General features: G+C 43.0%; 1 protein-coding gene across 2 annotated transcripts in view; it reads left to right on the top strand.

The window, feature by feature from the left end:
* Positions 1 to 18,808, top strand: part of RASAL2 (RAS protein activator like 2) — a 391,333-nt gene that overhangs the window by 270,049 nt on the left and 102,476 nt on the right. For both annotated transcript variants that reach the window (XM_030205957.1, XM_030205958.1), the window contains exon 9: positions 11,816 to 11,960. In XM_030205957.1, coding sequence (XP_030061817.1) covers positions 11,816 to 11,960 — 145 coding nt within the window. The remainder of the gene's footprint in view (positions 1 to 11,815; positions 11,961 to 18,808) is intronic.

Raw genomic sequence — 18,808 nt, forward strand, 5'->3', positions numbered from 1 at the left:
AGCAGAGAGAGAGAAAAATGCCAGATGAATAGGGGGCAGAGAGAGGAAAGAAATGTTGGACAAGAGAGAAAGGGGGTTCTGCTGCTGGAGGGCCTCGCAGGGCCCCTTAAGCATTTTCTGCTTTACAAGGCCCTCATCTCTCTGATGATAACAGAGTGAGAGACTGTAGATGGGCTCCAAAGGGAACCCGGGGTTTGATTGTCTACTTTCGCTTTTGAGGAGGTTGAAAAGTATTGGGCGTTTCCAAAGGTGGATGCGCTGGTTACTGCAGTCACCAAGCTGACTGCAGTGCCTGTTCAGGGGGGGCGCTCAGCTCTGCAGAAGCTCCACATGAAAAAGGTGGTGCAGCTTTTCGGGACACCATTTGTGATAGTTATGTAGCTAGGGCGATACTATATTGGTTGCTGAAGTTGCCTGAGTCACTCAAGGTCGCTCAACTGGAGTCTGAGGCCTCAACGATCTGGTCTGTCCATTCCGTGTCATCTTCAGTGGTGGGGTGCCATTGGTTGTGGATGTGCCACTGAACTGCAAATACATCTTCAAGAAGATCTTGAGCCAGTTCCCTTTTATGGGGGCGCTTGCTCTTCGGTGAGGATTTGGAGAAACTGGTGAAGGATGTGGGAGAGGCGAAACCCTTCCTTCTCCATGAGCTGAGGCAGTAAGGTGCTTTGTAGTCCCTCACTTCCAGAGGGCACTCCAAAGGAGCGGAGTGTGCAGAGTGTGCTCTCCAGCCCAAGCTTCCGAGGCCAGTTTGACCACTTCTCAGGTCATTATTTCTTCTGGAGGCTCTGGATTGGGTTGTGAACTGACCCAGGAGCCAGCTGGTTCCATCTCAGTCCCTGGAGTATCTTGGAGGCCACTTTGACACAGCCCGGGAGGTGGTGTTCCTTCCAGAGAATTGAGTGCAGAAGCGTAGGTTTGCGAGCTTCCAATACCCACGGTCTGGGACTATGTTACAGCTCTTTGGTTCCATGTTGTCAGCTCTGAAGGTTGTGCCTTGGGTGATATGCTCCTGCAGACCGAAGGCTCCACAAGTTAGATTTCTGGAGGTCTCTGCTCAAGTATCTGAAGGAAACAAATGATTTTTGTCTCTCTGCCCACCTCTTTTTCGCTTTCATGGTCCTTGGAGGGGCCAGGCGGCCTGTACGTCCTCTGTTGTGAGGTGGATCAAGGTGGCTTTTGAGTCTGCCTATATCTGCAAGAATCATCTAGTACCTCAGGGGCTGAAGGCCCATTCCACTAGGATACAAGCCGTGTTCTGGGTGGGGGCCAGGGAGTGGCCCATAAGTAGATTTGCAGACTCAGTCATTGCTTCATTCCTTTGCTTGGCACTACAGGTCGGATGCGTTGGCCAGAGACCATTCAGACTTTGGCGGAGCCATCATCGGGGGGGGGGGGGGGGGGGGGGGGGGGGGGGGGGGGGGGGGGGGGGGGGGGGGGGAGGGGAGCTTAGTGGACTTTGATCCTGGGGAACTGAGTTCGATTCCCACTGCAGCTCCTTGTGACTCTGGGCAAGTCACTTAACCCTCCATTGCCCCTGGTACAAAATAAGTACCTGAATATATGTAAACCGCTTTGAATGTAGTTGCATAAAGCTCAGAAATGCGGTATATCAAGTCCCATTTCCCTTTCCCTTCCCTTTCTCTTTTCTTCCCCCACCCAGTAAATCTGCTTTGGTACATCCCATTCGTGCAGAACAATGGAGCCTATTCTAAGGAAGGAGAAATTGTCTTACCTGATCATTTTCTTTCCATTAGTCAGCTACTCTGTTATGCAACCCGTCCTTGGAACACTTTGGCCCAGGGCTCTGGGTGTGTAGCTGACTAATGGAATAAAAATTATCAGGTAAAAGACATAATTTTTCTTTCAAGAACCTTAACTGAAAATTTACTAGGCACTATTGCTTATCATTTTCATAATATTTCTAGACATATGCAGTGCTGTACATTACCTATTAAAGCTTGAATCATTTTCAAAACATGAACTTTTATTTACAAAATCATTTACAGGATGGCTGCAGACTATATGTGTGACATGATAGATCTCCCAACTCGAAACTCAACATTAAGTGCAAGGGATTATCTCATTCTATACTTCCCTAATTACAAAAATATCAAATGCAAATCCTCTGTAACTCAAGATTTCTCTCATTTAGGCACTAAATGGTGGAATTCTATACTAAGGGAAATAAGACAACTCAATAACTATCTGACATTTCGAAAATTCTTGAAGGCTGTACTTTTCAATAAATTCCTTCACTTTTAAGCCAAGATCTATCTCCTTTTTCAAGAATGTTCCTTTAACTCTTACAGTTTTCATAACATGTATTATACATTAACTTGTACTGTTTATTACTTATGTAAACCACATACAGCTGAATAATTGTATTCAGATAATGTGGGATGCAAGTATCAAATAAATAAATATAGCTAATAGACCATCCCTTAAAATTTTAAAATCTGATTAAGACAACGTGAGAGACATAAGATTTAGGGATATTTTTCTTTATTAGAGAAAGCATGTTTAAAATTAATAAGGATAGGAAGAGTAAGGTTTTCAGATTTAAAAGCAGCCTTAAAAGATAGGATTTAAATGTAGCCAGAGAAAAAGGAGCTGATGTGCTCATTTAGGATGTCTATTTCAGCCATACAGTGCAACAAGGTGGAAAGCATAGAATAAGGAGTTGGCAGTTAAGAAGGGCACAAATAGATCATGTTGCCTTATAAATGGAATTTGTGAGAGAGAGAACGAGAGACGTAATGAGCTATAGAGTGTATTTTGAAGCAGATGGAGAGACAGTGTAGTGATGGGGTGAGGGGTGTAACATGATTCTAACAGTATCGGAGGAAGATAAGTCATGCAGGTAAATTTTGAAAAGTCTATAATGAGGATAGATGGTTCAGTGGGAAACCTATAAGGAGCAGGGTTTAATAGGTTGTAGGAGATGATGAGAGAGTAGATAAGTGTTTTGTAGCAATGCAGATTTAATTGAAATTATGATTTAAATCACTAGTCAGGGGGCAGAATAAACTTGATTTAAATCAAACCCATTTAAATCACTAGTAAGGAAGATTATAAAAGTGAAACTCTAAGATGTATATCTTAGATGCCTGGTCTATTTTAACAGAATATAGGCAGTATTGAATGTAACTCTCTTATTAGGGACTTAACATCTAAACCACCATGACTTGTGAAAATCAGGGTGTTCTATTTTAACTGCATTAAAATGATAATGCCATAAAATAGCTATTCAGTCAATATTCAATGTATTTTAAACACCGAACACCATGGGCTGAATTAGGCCTCTATATTCAGTGCCAGGCTAAGTCCAGGCACGGGCACTGATGACCGGCTGAGTATGTTCTGCCGTGACTTATGCAGGGTCCCGGCCAATATTAAGGGAAAATGCCAGTCCAAATAAGTCAAATGTATCCTCAGTAACAGCCTCTGATATGACCATTCCCACTTTTAAAACTTTTATTTAACCAGCATAACCTCCAGTTAAGTGTTCCAATCCCTGATGTAAGTTCTCTACTCTGACACAATCATGTTTCAGGACAGCGTCTCTGCTTCAGTGAAACTCCGTTAACATCACTGGTCTACAGATTTATAATCTACATTCAAACTTCTTAACTAAATTTCTTTCTTCCCAACTGTAAATAGAAGAAAATAGCATTAGGGTGTCTGCTATAGTAAATCACATGACAACACATAACCAGTCAAAAGTGAGAGCAATATTGTATTAGTGTCATCCATTCTGGCTCATCATTAAGACACCAAGGATCAATTATTTTAGTGTGGAGACATTTTTTAGGTGACTTTATTTGATTGGATGGGCTCGCATATAACATTGGACCAGTTTGTTAATGTGCAGAGAACAGTAATCTGTGATTTACTATGCACTGGCATGAACTTACAGTAAACTTTTCTGGACATTCATATTACTAAAGATCATGGAATGTTTTGTACTGCTTTATATTGCAAAAAGGTTGATAAGAATAATTACATATGTTTTCATAGCTTCTACCCTTGTAAGTTAATAGCCAGCCTACCAATTAGTCAATTTCTTCATTTTTGATGTTTATGCTCTTCCCTTCATGATTTTAAAGATAAAGAAGGGAATGGATGAATCGTTTTCTTCAGAGAGGTTTTCCCAGGACAGTAGTACTTTGAGTTTACAAGAAAGGTAGATATACTCATTGGGATTTGGGAATATTTATTGAATTATCATTGAGAGCTTACTTCTAGATTAACTTCTGTACTGCCATATACCTCTGTAGTGAAGGTACTATGTGAATTTTTGCATGTGCTTTCAGTTTTTGATCTTTTTCAAGAGCCTCTATTTATAGCATTCCAACGTAGGGCTAATATTGGGGAATTATTAAATAAGAAGATATCTCAGAACAGTATCTTTTCCAAATACACACTGAGTATGGTGTACAGTGCTGCGTATGCCTTGTAGCGCTATAGAAATGATAAGTAGTAGTAGTAGTAGCATGTGATAAATATTCCTAGTATAGCTCTACTATTGAGGGTTCAGTGTGGAAATTGTCCATTAATAGATTTGAAATTAAATCTAAATGTATTAATACCTGCAAATCCTCTTATGTGGTATGTGTCATCTTAGGCTCTTGCACTATACATTGGAAGAAAGAAATGTATGATGATGTTACGACTGAACAAACATAAGCAATGGATGAAAACAAATTGCTTAACTGCCCAGTTTCTCATTGGAATGAAGCAAAACATAAAAACTCCGATTTTCTTTGGTGGATCAAAGATTTATTCCAATAAATTATGGAGATATAGTATTGTTCCCTACAATTTAATTGAAAATCTCTATCTACGCTGTGTAGTCTATAGCCCTTGAGATCTCAATGATGAGCAAAACAAGAAAGTGAGGCGACGAAGGACAAGGGTTCTCAGTCTGTAATGCAAAACCTTTTATTCTGACATAAATCCAATTGCCCTAACGTAGGCCCTCCTTGACTCCAATATGTAATAGTGGTTTATTTCAGCCGGCCTTTCAGTCCCTAGTTTTTGTTCAGTGGGGAGACAAGAACTTAAAAGCTTTAGATCAGATATATGAGGATGACACTTTGGTCTGATTTGCAGATCTGCAGAGGGAATACCAACTATCTGCCTTTCAATATTATGAACATTTGCAAAAGGTACACCTTCTGTCATTATAGGCTTGATGACTTAGAATCAGAATTGGTGGGATTATATGAGGCTGAACCCTCTACTAAGGGTCTTATTACTGCTTTATATACATTTGTAAATGCTCACTGATACCCCTCAAATTACATAGGGAAGTTTGATGGTGTGATTTGTGATGTGTCTGTTCTGAGCAACAATGAGGTCAGATAGAGAGGGGTTTATCAAAAGTATCTCTTGTAGATCATATCCAGGAAAATAATTATAAAATCCTTTACAGATAATAACCATCCTGGTTAGCCTAATGGTGTCGGACAGGTTCAGGAGATTATGCGGAGAAAAGGAGGACTTGACCCATATCTAGTGGACATGTACTTAAATAAAGGCATACTGGAAAGCTATTCAATTTTAGTTGCTAGAGATACCTTGGGATCCTGGGTCTTTAACTTTTCATGGGTGGAATGCATAAATGAAATAATTACAATGTATGTGGCAAATTTATACTATGGAAAAGGTATGAGCTAAAGAACACAATGCTTATGGGAAGTTTGAGAGAATGGGGGAATCTTTTATAGGGTTGTTTGGCTCTTAGGAAGTGTATCTGGAATTCCAATGTGCTTACAATGTGACTGGTTCTAAAGTTATATTCCTTTTTGTCTATACCACATCAGTCTAGGACGAATGGGTTGTATCCCTCTACAAGCCAATAAAGACAGAGAAAATAATTCTAAGTGAATCACCCTGAAGGGTATCATGGAGCCTGGAATGTTCAATATATTTTTCTTTCTCTAAGCAGATGGTGAATGAACAGTGCAGCTCCTGCTTGGTGCTTGACTATAGCTCCTGACCCTGTTCTTCCCAGCTGTTGGATGAGCAGGGAGGCTGGATGGATTTGCTCTATTTGGAAATTCTCTGTGAGAGTGGATGACACTTGGTGGTCTGGGTCCGTCATCCCCAGCCTGGGTGACTCCATGTGGTGCCGAGTCCCTCCGCACTCCTCCTTCCATCTATGCTCCCTTCTTGTGAGGTTATTATACAGAGCGAGCTGAGGCCAACCCTTCTATTATTGCTCTTGTGGACCGCCAGTATATAGTTTTCTTCATTGCCTCTTCTCATTTTTCTATCGCTGAAGTGAAATTTCTCTTTCACTCTGTTGTTTTTTTTTTTTTTTTTTGCTGGGTATTCCTTCACTTTTGCAGCTTTTACAGACCTTTTTTCTCCCTGTCTCTTGACAGTCGAGTACTGACAGGGAGACTCCTTTCGTGGGGCTCTTTGATAATTCTTACTTTGATGTTGCCGTTTTGCCTTTCTGCCAACATCTCTGCTCATATGTGGCAGCCGTTGTTTTCCCCATACTTGCAGTACACTTTTACTCTGTGGAGTTCCTGCCTTCTGCTAGGAGCTAAGCTCTCTAGTTTGTGATACAAAATAGGCTGCTTTATAGGCCTGTCTTGACATGAAGAATTCCCCAACTCAGTGGTTCAGCAGGGTTACTTGGCTTTTGTCACGGTGGTGACTGTTTCCTTGTCTGTGCTCACCTCGCCCTTTGGTGGCCTGAACCGGTGGCTGCTATGAACTGTCACACGTTCCAGACTTCAGCCAAGTCTGGTCCGGATCTTCCAGGCTGCTAGACTTGCTTTTCTTGTTTGCGCCTGAACAGCACCCGTAGCTGCCTTGTGATTCCTGCAGCTTGAACTTCAGCTGCTGATGGGCTTTATTAGCCACCTGGAAACTTCTGTGTTTGCCTTTGCATCGTCTAAGGTCCCTGGTATGTGGGTGTGCTCTGTGCACTTCTGCCTAGTCCAGTTCTAGTCTGAGTTTCTTGCCTGGTTCTAGTTTGTTTGTGTATAGTTAGCTTTGGTTTTATTGCTTAGTTCCTAGTCTTGTTTGTGGTCTGCATTTCCTTGTCTTGTGTCTGTGTTCCTTTTGAGTGGCTGCTTGGCAGCTTTCAGTCCTGACTCACCTGTTTGTGTTTCTGTCTTAGTGGCTGCCTGGAAGCTTTTAGTCCTGACTCTGTTGTGTGTTTCCTGTTGGTATCCAGTTCCTGCCCTGTCCTGTAAGTCCTGCCGGCCACCTGCACCCAGGGGCTCAACTCCTGGGGAACGGCGGTCAAGCGCAGGTGAAGTCTAGCTGTTCCTGCTCTGCCTGTCCCAGCTTGTTTGCCTCTGCTGCAACTCCAGTCCGGGGTTCCAGTCCTGTTCTGCCTTGCCGCTGGTTTGGGGGTGGTTTTGCCTGCCACTGCTGCTCCACGGCAGTGGTCCAAGGGCTTACAAACCCTTTGCTTCTGTGAGAAGCCTGACATAAGTACATAAGTACATAAGTAATGCCATACTGGGAAAAGACCAAGGGTCCATCGAGCCCAGCATCCTGTCCACGACAGCGGCCAATCCAGGCCAAGGGCACCTGGCAAGCTTCCCAAACATACAAACATTCTATACATGTTATTCCTGGAATTTTGGAGTTTTTCAAGTCCGTTTAGTAGCGGTTTATGGACTTGTCCTTTAGGAAACCATCCAACCCCTTTTTAAACTCTGCTAAGCTAACCGCCTTCACCACTTTCTCCGGCAACGAATTCCAGAGTTTAATTACACGTTGGGTGAAGAAAGATTTTCTCCGATTTGTTTTAAATTTACTACACTGTAGTTTCATCGCATGCCCCCTAGTCCTAGTATTTTTGGAAAGCATGAACAGACGCTTCACATCCACCTGTTCCACTCCACTCATTATTTTATATACCTCTATCATGTCTCCCCTCAGCCGTCTCTTCTCCAAGCTATATAGCCCTAGCCTCCTTAGTCTTTCTTCTTTGTTGTTTCTGCATTGGGGGTTTTTCAGGTTCTTTCTCTGTTATTTTGTGGTGGTCTGCCTTCTGGTGGAATTTCTTTTTTCCCAGAGTTATGCTGGTTAGAAGGAAAATATTCCTTATCCAGTTGAGCTCAGAGAGATCCAATTGGCTTAGGCCATAGGTCTCCTTTCTATTTTCATCCTGCTAGTTAGCTCATTACAGCATGTATACCTTGGCAACATAGACAGTATGCTCAGTTCATTGGCGGAGGGGCTGTTTGCTCTGGCCAACATCTGTGGTAAGCGGAGCCATGACCTTCCACTGGACTTCAAACATCTTTATGAAGGAGAAAAAAAAACCCAGGAACTCTCTCATGTTTGTGCTGTCTTTTGACTCTTATGGGTTAATTGTTCCAGTTCTCTATGCTATGAGACGCAGTTCCCTCAAGCTAGAGATTCCTGCTACAGACCTCTTCTCTGACAGTGTTCTTATGTGCCCGCCAGTGGGGCTAGCCTCCTGGGTTGCGCTGGCCACCTGTGTTAATAGAGGCATCATTTGAGTTCAGCACAGGAGCATCCATAGTCCTGCGAAGGCTTTAACTTTCACTTTAATTTTACTTTGTAGCTAAATAACTACCTCATGGGCTATGAGGCAGCAGCAGCAACTGTTTTCTTGCGCTGTTGTAGCTACCTCATATTCTGCCAGGGACTGTCCTATTACAGGCTGGACCTTGGAAGCCTTCTGGTATACCGCCCTTGATTGCCTTTTTTTTCTGCATTATATTCTGCAGCCCCTTCTCTGCTGCATACTGACAGCCCCCTTCTGCGTTCTGGCAGCTCTCTTGTTTGCTGTCCTGCAGCACTGTTACATCCTTTTCTGTGGCTACCAGGTAGGTTTCAGTGCGGCTTACCTTGGTGCTCATGGAGAGCGGTTTTCTGGTCTCTTCTCCAGGACCAGTTTCTTTAGGTGTTTCTCAATGGAAGTGGCCTTTTAGGTCATATTGTTGCAGCTAATCCTTCTCCGATGTTGTGCCTCTTACCCCCAGTGTTCTATAGGGACACAGGCTGCTTCTGTAGTGTCCTGGCAGCACTTTCTATTCTAAGCAGTAGCACCAATGGCACAGTGTCCTTTGCTCCTATATGGGCATTTCTAGCTGTCATTCAGTAACGGTTGTCTCCTGTACTTGCTGCTCTACCTTTGGGCTACCTCCACAGTTAAATTCTTCTTGGGTGTTGTTCCTGATTACCTCTAATCTGGCGCTTCATAACTCTTTGTCAGCATATTCATTTATTGCTCTTCTGTTTTGCAGCCATGCCATCCCATCATTGAACCTGAGATGGCCATCCTTCCTCTTTAAGTTGGCAGATTTTTGTTCAGTGCTTTTAAGGGTGGGATCCCAGTGGGCTAGTGCATCTCCTTTTAGTGGCATATTATAGCAGCCAGGGCATCTGTCTGCCTTCTAGTCGTAACTGTGCTATGGGCTGTTTAGGTTAGCCTATATGTTTTGCTTGCTACATTCATAAGGGAACTCTTCTGGATGAGCCCTGTTTCAGTACCTGCAAATGAGGCACAGATGTAACGGTACACCTACTCTGTGTTTTTCCACAGTTCCATCTGTGGCGCAGCCACATAATGCATATGGGGCACAGCTTTTTCTCTGCAAGGCAGCATGTCACCATTTCTTGCTATAGAGGTCAGTTCCCATTTTTTGAATGTACAGCACAGCTCCATTTTGGACTGAGAAGAACTGCTCCATTTTTGCATATAGAGTGCAGCTCTGTCTCTTCTGGGGAAGCGCAGCTCCGGCTGTTATGGGGCCTAGTCCCTTCTGTGCATGTGGTACTCTTCTCCATCTCTGTATATTTAGTACAGCTTCTTCACCTCTGCAAATGGTGTACATCTTCTTTTCTGAAGATGAAACACACCCATTTTGAATATAGGGCACAGCTACGTCTCTGTGTATGGAACACACCTGCTTCTGTGAATGTAGAACATAGCTCTCCCTCTGCACATAGCGCAAGCTCTTTCGCTGTACATAGAACTAAGCTCCTCCTCTGCAGGTGCAGTGCAACTCCATCTTTGATTGTGGATCAGTTTCAACTCTGGATGTGCACCTGACTACTTCTCTACAATCAGCTCCCCTCTTCATCTCTGAATGGGTGCCCTGATGTCTTTTCTACTGAAAACTTGGCTCCATATCTCCTTCTCTGTCTCCTGCAGGGCAGGCCTCGGTATCTAGCAGTGTGCCTTAGCTGGGTTTCGAAGCCTCATTTTTATCTGAGGACTGAGTCTCAGAATTTGTCTGCACTTCCCATCTCGTCTTCCCTTTGGTGGGTATGGTGTCTTTTTTGTTTGTGCTTTGTAGTGCCCCTTTTTTGTGGACTACCCACAGTTCCAGCTTGCATTTCTTTGGGGCTTAGTCTCCTTTGTTGTAGACCTTGATGGTTTTCTTGGATATTTGTATCTGCATGTTTCAGCTTGGACATTGGCTATTGGCCACCTCCTTGCATTATAAATGAACTTTTTTTCTTTCCTTCTTTCTCTTTATCTATGGTTCTGGTCTCATCGTAATAGGGACACTGCTTTGCTATATCCCATTCATCCTGGATCGGTCTGGTATAGACAAAAAAGAAGGGAAAATTGTTTCTTACCTGTTAATTTTCTTTCCTTTAGTCTTACCTGACCAGTCCAGGAACCCATCCTGTCTGATTATGCCTGCCTTGTATTACTTCTTAGGGAGAATACATTCTGCTTTTCATCTCATCATTGATCTCTCACATCTCCTGACTCAGTGAAATATCTGTATGTCAGTTGAGTACAAGCCTCAATCATGGTGGTGTTAAGCACTGAGTGATTAATTGACAGTCTGTTTCAGTACAGTCTGCTGTAGGACTTATGATCGCCATTGTTTGGCTATTTGAAATACCGAACATTCCAAGCTGCACGATATCTTTAAGGATGATTCACTTGGAACTTTTCCCTGTCTCCATCCGCTGGTAGAGAGACTTAATCCATTTGTCATGGACTGGTCTGGTAAGACTAAAGGATAGAAAATTAGCAGGTAAGAAACATAGGGCCCTATTTACTAAGCTGTGCTGTAGGCATGCTAACCTCTTAGTGCACGCTAACGCTAGCATTAGCACGCACTAAAAGGTTAGTGCGCCTGTAGCGTGGCTTAGTAAACGGCGCCCATAATTTTCCCATATTAATGTGGGGGTAAAATGGGGCTTGTTTTGTATGCTGTTAGACGGTGTATCTTGCTTCTTGGTTCATTGTTTACTCCTAGAATAAGCTGAAATGATAAAACTATGTACTGCAAGAGTGTTTACATCTTTTCAGATTACTAGTTACTGAATACAGAGACAGACTGCTGCATGATTTTTGGTTGACTTGATCTATTGACTTTTCTGTATGCTGATGACTTGTTGAATCACAAAAAGTATAAAATAAAACATATCTTTAATGTACTAATGTTTTGTTAATAGGATTTCCAGATTTCAGAGAATATTGGCTTTATTTTGGCACTTATATAGCACTTTACAGCATACTTTCCCCAAAGAGTTTATAATAGGCTATGAGTTATGAAGTGACTTGCTCAACAGGTATCAGGAGAAGCAGGATTTGGACCCTGGTCTCCTAGTTCTCAGCCCACCTTCTCTAAATATCAAGATATCATTGGGTATTGTAACATGTGCAGTGCTTTTCAGAAGTATTTTTGTGAACAAGTAAGATTGCTATTAAGAACTAGCATTAAAAATTATATTGTAATTTGTACGTAAACTAGTAAAAAGAATTCTGAATAAACATTGTAGTATCTGAAGTATCTATAACAATTTGTTGTTTAAACATTTTCTTTTAACCTTGCTTCCTAAGGACTTCCTTACAGACCTAGTAATGTCAGAGGTAGATCGCTGTGGAGAACATGATGTCTTAATCTTCAGGGAGAACACCTTGGCTACCAAAGCCATTGAAGAGTACCTGAAGCTGGTTGGGCAAAAATATCTTCATGATGCATTAGGTAAGAATATAGTGGGTAGTCCACATCCATTCACTTTTCATTCTGCCAGAGCAAAATATTTGCATCCACAGTTTCTCTCTTTCTCTTTCTTTTTAGTTGGTTTACAGCACTTTTAGTTTAAACTGGGAATGCCAGTTATCTGTTCTGTAGTGGTCATGTATATCAAAATCCTTCATTCACTGGATTACCTGTAAAAAAAAAAATATATATATATGTAGGCCAATAATAGTAAATAGACAATAAACCAGCTTATAATCGAAAGTGATCGCCGGCCATCTTCTGACACAAATCGGGAGATGGCCGGTGATTTTTTAAAAGCGGCATTTTTGACAGCATCGCCGCTTTCCCCGTCGCTTCGCCGGTGAAAGTTCAAGGGGGCGTGTCGGTAGATTAGCGAAGGCGGAACATGGGCGGGCATGGGCGTGGCTACCAGATGGCCAGCTTTCGCCGATAATGGAAAAAAAAAACGGCGTTAAGCAGTATTTCACCGGCTTTACTTGGTCCTTTTATTTTCATGACCAAGCCTCAAAAAGCTGCCCCAACTGACCAGATGACCACTGGAGGGAATGGGGTATGACCTCCCCATACTCCCCCAGTGGTCACCAGTCCCCTTCCAAACTAAAAAAATAAAACTAAAAACCTTTTTTGCCAGCCTCAAATGCCGTACCCACCTCCATGACAGCAGAATGTGTTGTATCCTCCGACAGCCTTTCCCTGGTTGCGATGTGGCTCTCGGGTGAATGTGACACCTTTTCTGTTAGGTGCCCTGCAGAGTCACATTAGCAATGCATTGTGGTGGGTGTAGGGTACTGGGCTGTACTCCCATGGTGCTTTTCCCCCCTGCTAACTGGGTCAGAGTGTGCCCTGTTTTGTTTCCTGTTGTAGTCCATGCTGTAGTGGCCATTTTTGTAAGCCAGTTTTAGTTCCCTTTCCTGTGTTACCCACGTTAGAGAACGTAGTTCTTACCTTGAATGGTGCTGAAAGAGGGCATTGTACACCATTGTGCCAGCTCTGACCTACTGCTAATCTTAGTACCAGGGGACTCTTTGCCAGTGGGGTACAACCTCTGATCTGCAGTTAACTGTGAGTAAACGTGATTATTTCAAGAAAGGACCTTTTTCAGAGAGATTAGTCTTCAGGTGTGAACTGGTGTGCCAAAGTTATACAGCAGCAATAAGTCGTAGAGGCTGTATGCAGGTTCCTGGAGCAATTTTAGTGGGTGCAGTACATTTGTGGCTAGTGGGTTTGGGGGGGGGGGGGGTTGGGGGGCTCAGCTCCCAAAGTAAGGGAGCTATGCACGTGGGAGCTTTTCTGAAGTCCACCGCAGTGACCCCTAGGGTGGCTGGTTGGTGTCCTGGCATGGCAGGGGGGCCAGTGCACTAAAAATGCTGGCTTCTCCCACGGCCAAATGCCTTGAATTTGGCCGGGGTTTGAGATGGCCAACATAACTTTCCATTATCGCTGAAAAACAAACCCAGCCACCTCAAACCCGGCGAACTCCACGGCATTTGGCCGGGCTAAACCGTATTATCGAAAAAAAAGATGGTTGGCCATCTTTTTCGATAATACGGTTCCGGCCAGCTGTAGCGCCGCCACCAACATAGATCGCCGGCGATCTATTTGGCCGGCGACGTTCAATTATGCCCCTCCAAGTGTATTAAACTTTGCCCCCCTCCCCATATAAAACAGTCTTTAAAAAGCCATTTTAACCTCTGTTTCAAGCAATAATTGAAATAAACCAGTCATCATATTGCTTTCCTTTCTAAACCCATAACTAGAATTTGTTTTAAACAAAAATGTTTTGTAAGAATTTTAATTGGATTTCTAAGTATTTTACTTTCAAAGTACATTTCAAATAATTCAAAGCAGATATCAGGATATACTGTGTAGCACCACACTTGACTTTCAGGAACAATGAATGTACATGATGTATTAGTGATTCTCCTTCACATACTTATTCATATCTTCAAAGATTTTTTAATGGGTCCCTAAGGCATAACCTCCTTTTTCTAAATTTATGCTGGTACTTCCCCATTAAGCTGTTTGTTAATGTGACTTTTAATTTTTTTTTCCTAACAGCTTCCACCATTTTACCTAGCACTGACATGAGACTCACCCATCTGTAGTTACTTGAATCTCCCCAAACCATATATGACTGTCTCTGGGAAAAGGTGACTAAAGTAGTGGATCCAAAATGTTGAGAATGGGTCCATAAGCAGTCTGAGAAAACTACAAGCTTGATTTCCTACCACTGTTTGATTTCTTTTACTACCTAATCCTCACCTTCTCTCTCCTCCATTTCCCCCTTCTCTATTTTTATTTGGTAACTGCTTAGGTACCTATCCCAGGCCCATTGTGGTATATCTAAAGTTGTAAAATAAATAAAACTTCAGTAACTTTTTTTTTTCACATAAAAACATGGAGTTTAGACTATTGTCTTACAAATTGTTTGCTCTAACAGAATTTATTAAAACCTCGGGGTTTTTATTGTTTCTGCAGACTTCAGTCTCTTTTTCCCAGAGAAGGTCACATATTTGAAAATGGTTATTATTATATTGCCTATCTTGCAGTCCTTGGATGCAAAAGGTAGATTTGAGTGTAAGTTGCAGATTGCTAGCAACAGATGTGCAGTTTTCTATTTGAGTTCCTTTAAAAGTCTAAAGTGAATTACCGTCACCAGTGATTTCCTACTACAGTGGGGGAAATAAGTATTTGATCCCTTGCTGATTTTGTAAGTTTGCCCACTGACAAAGACATGAGCAGCCCATAATTGAAGGGTAGGTTATTGGTAACAGTGAGAGATAGCACATCACAAATTAAATCCGGAAAATCACATTGTGGAAAGTATATGAATTTATTTGCATTCTGCAGAGGGAAATAAGTATTTGATCCCCCACCAACCAGTAAGAGATCTGGCCCCTACAGACCAGGTAGATGCTCCAAATCAACTCGTTACCTGCATGACAGACAGCTGTCGGCAATGGTCACCTGTATGAAAGACACCTGTCCACAGACTCAGTGAATCAGTCAGACTCTAACCTCTACAAAATGGCCAAGAGCAAGGAGCTGTCTAAGGATGTCAGGGACAAGATCATACACCTGCACAAGGCTGGAATGGGCTACAAAACCATCAGTAAGACGCTGGGCGAGAAGGAGACAACTGTTGGTGCCATAGTAAGAAAATGGAAGAAGTACAAAATGACTGTCAATCGACAAAGATCTGGGGCTCCACGCAAAATCTCACCTCGTGGGGTATCCTTGATCATGAGGAAGGTTAGAAATCAGCCTACAACTACAAGGGGGGAACTTGTCAATGATCTCAAGGCAGCTGGGACCACTGTCACCACGAAAACCATTGGTAACACATTACGACATAACGGATTGCAATCCTGCAGTGCCCGCAAGGTCCCCCTGCTCCGGAAGGCACATGTGACGGCCCGTCTGAAGTTTGCCAGTGAACACCTGGATGATGCCGAGAGTGATTGGGAGAAGGTGCTGTGGTCAGATGAGACAAAAATTGAGCTCTTTGGCATGAACTCAACTCGCCGTGTTTGGAGGAAGAGAAATGCTGCCTATGACCCAAAGAACACCGTCCCCACTGTCAAGCATGGAGGTGGAAATGTTATGTTTTGGGGGTGTTTCTCTGCTAAGGGCACAGGACTACTTCACCGCATCAATGGGAGAATGGATGGGGCCATGTACCGTACAATTCTGAGTGACAACCTCCTTCCCTCCGCCAGGGCCTTAAAAATGGGTCGTGGCTGGGTCTTCCAGCACGACAATGACCCAAAACATACAGCCAAGGCAACAAAGGAGTGGCTCAGGAAGAAGCACATTAGGGTCATGGAGTGGCCTAGCCAGTCACCAGACCTTAATCCCATTGAAAACTTATGGAGGGAGCTGAAGCTGCGAGTTGCCAAGCGACAGCCCAGAACTCTTAATGATTTAGAGATGATCTGCAAAGAGGAGTGGACCAAAATTCCTCCTGACATGTGTGCAAACCTCATCATCAACTACAGAAGACGTCTGACCGCTGTGCTTGCCAACAAGGGTTTTGCCACCAAGTATTAGGTCTTGTTTGCCAGAGGGATTAAATACTTATTTCCCTCTGCAGAATGCAAATAAATTCATATACTTTCCACAATGTGATTTTCCGGATTTAATTTGTGATGTGCTATCTCTCACTGTTACCAATAACCTACCCTTCAATTATGGGCTGCTCATGTCTTTGTCAGTGGGCAAACTTACAAAATCAGCAAGGGATCAAATACTTATTTCCCCCACTGTATTTAGTTTGTCAGTTTGCTTTGTTGCCTCTTCCAGATTTACACTGATTTGTGTTGTTTTCTGATTTATCACCTATGAATGGTAGCTCTGGGATGAGTGTCTACCCACCATCCTCCATCTTAAAAACTGAAGCAAAGAACTCATTTAGTTTTTCATTGCCTTATTCTCCATGAGTACCCCTTTTACTTCCTGGTCATCTAATGGTCCACTAACTCCTATTCAAGTTTCTTAAGAACATAAGTGTTGCCATACTGGGACAGACCGAAGGTTCTTCAAGCCCAGCATCCTGTTTCCAACAGTGGCCAATCCAGGTTACAAGTACCTGGCAAGATCCCAAAACAGTAAAATAGAGGATTTTCCCAAGTTCATCTTAATAATGGCTTATGGACTTTTCTTTTAGGAATTTATCCAAACCTTTTTTAAACCCCACTAAGCTAACTGCTTTTACCACATTCTCTGGCAGTAAATTCCAGAGTTTATTTATTTATTTGTTGCATTTGTATCCCACATTTTCCTACCTATTTTGCAGGCTCAATGTGGCTTACATAGTGCAGTAGTGGCAGTCGCCAATACTGGCATGAACAAATACAAAGTGAAGTTATGACAGAATAATGATCAGGATTGATAAACATATTAGGGGTCAAGGGGAAGAGTAGGTTATGTCCAATACGAACATTTATATTGCTATGTTGTGGGGTTGAGGCATTTAGGTTTAATTACATGTTGAAGAAATATTTTCTCCGATTTGTTTTAAATTTACTACTTAATAGCTTCATTGCGTGCCCCCTAGCCCTAGTATTTTTAGAACGTGTAAACAATGTTCTTAATGTATTTGAAAAGGTTATTGTTTAACTTTTGCCTCTAGTAAATCTTGCCTAAAATTCTATTTTGGCTTTTTAAATAGCATTTTACATCTAATTTTGCCAATTCTTATTTGCGTTCCTGTTTTCTTCATTTGTTCCTGCTTTCCTTTGCTTAAATACTACCTTTTTGGCTTTAATAGCCTCTTTCATAGTGGTATTACGTATTCTCCAAGGACAAGCAGGACAATAAAATTCTCGTCTATTGGTCTTTTTCTAGAAGTCTTTAGGCAGACTCGCCATGTATGCACACCTGTTACCGCAAGCTGCTGTCATATGGGACCTCTTCAGTCTAATCTCTTCCATATAGCTGATCAGACCCCTCAACATCTAGGACTCAGTTTTTTACATTCATCATATAGTCTGTAAGTTCTGTCGCTGTCACATGGATATTTCGCAAAGTACCCAGTAGTTCCTTAGGTTTTTCATCGATTTTCAAGTTTCTTTTTTTTCCCCCATTTTAGCTCATTCTGGGCTATTTTTTTTTTTTGTTACATTTGTACCCCGCGCTTTCCCACTCATGGCAGGCTCAATGCGGCTTACATGGAGCAATGGAGGGTTATTTATAGTTCTTGGGCTCCTGACTGGGGTATTTTTGTCATGATTAAGTCATTTGGGTGTGCTAAATCAAATAGAAATGACCTCTCCCTAGTCACAGTCAAGGAGTTTATTTAATATTGGGGTTGCTCAAGCACCCATAGGGCTGACTCCTATGGTGCCTGCAGTGCCTAAGCCCCAAACACAATCCCTCTCATTGTATTTTCTGTTCACAGGTGTCAAAGGTGCATTTTTCAACTTCATGTAATACTCAGTTTTGCGGAGTAAAGCAAAGAAAGCTTATTTTTCCTGCAAACGATTGTGAGCTGAATGGTGCAAACGTTTCTCTGTTCTGATACTTCAGTTGAGCAATCCTGGAAACAAAGCACACAGTGTTTTTCATAGTCCAACAGCATTCCAACTCATATAGCTTGCAATATTTCCTCTTTGTGCATAAAGTTCAATTTCTGGAGAAATACCACTCCTGTTTAGCTCTGGTCAGGTTTCTGAGGGCCAGTGTGATGGGATCTATCGATGCAGAATGCCCCCCCCCCCCCCCCCCCCATTTCAACTATAAAATCTGCTTCAAACATGATTCCAGAGCCCTCTCAGCTTGGATTCCAAAATAGTTTCTAGGATACCAACTGACTGGAGTTTTCTCTCCAGAACCTGTTTTTCCAGGCCAACCAGTTTGCCTTCTATCCAAGTCATTCTGTCATTCAAGTTGTTCACTCCTCTTCTGCCACAGGCTCCCTGTCCTCCAGGTCACTCATCTATTGTTTACACTGTCCTCTGCCAGTTCACAGCCAGGGTTGCCAGATGGGCGGTTTTCCGCAACCCGCCGCGGGAAACCTTTGCCCGCGGCGGGTTGTGGTTTTTTGGGCTTGTTTTTTTTTTCGCGCGGGTTTTGGGCGGTTTTTCGGCCGGCGGGGGTGGGGCTAACAGCAACAGAGGCGGGGTTTGGTGGCGTATTGGGCGGGGCGAGGTGACGTATTGGACGGGGCAGTGATGGCGGGGGCGGGGCTGATGACGGTGGGGGCGGGGTGATGACGGCGGGGCGGGGTTGATGACGGCGGGGGTGGGGGTGATGACGGAAGGGGCGGGGGTGATGACGTCGGGGGTGGGGTGTGTGCGGTTTTTGGGCGGGTTTTGGGCTGTTTTGGG

This window comes from Microcaecilia unicolor, chromosome 6, assembly GCF_901765095.1.
Source record: "Microcaecilia unicolor chromosome 6, aMicUni1.1, whole genome shotgun sequence".
Lineage (NCBI taxonomy): Eukaryota > Metazoa > Chordata > Amphibia > Gymnophiona > Siphonopidae > Microcaecilia > Microcaecilia unicolor.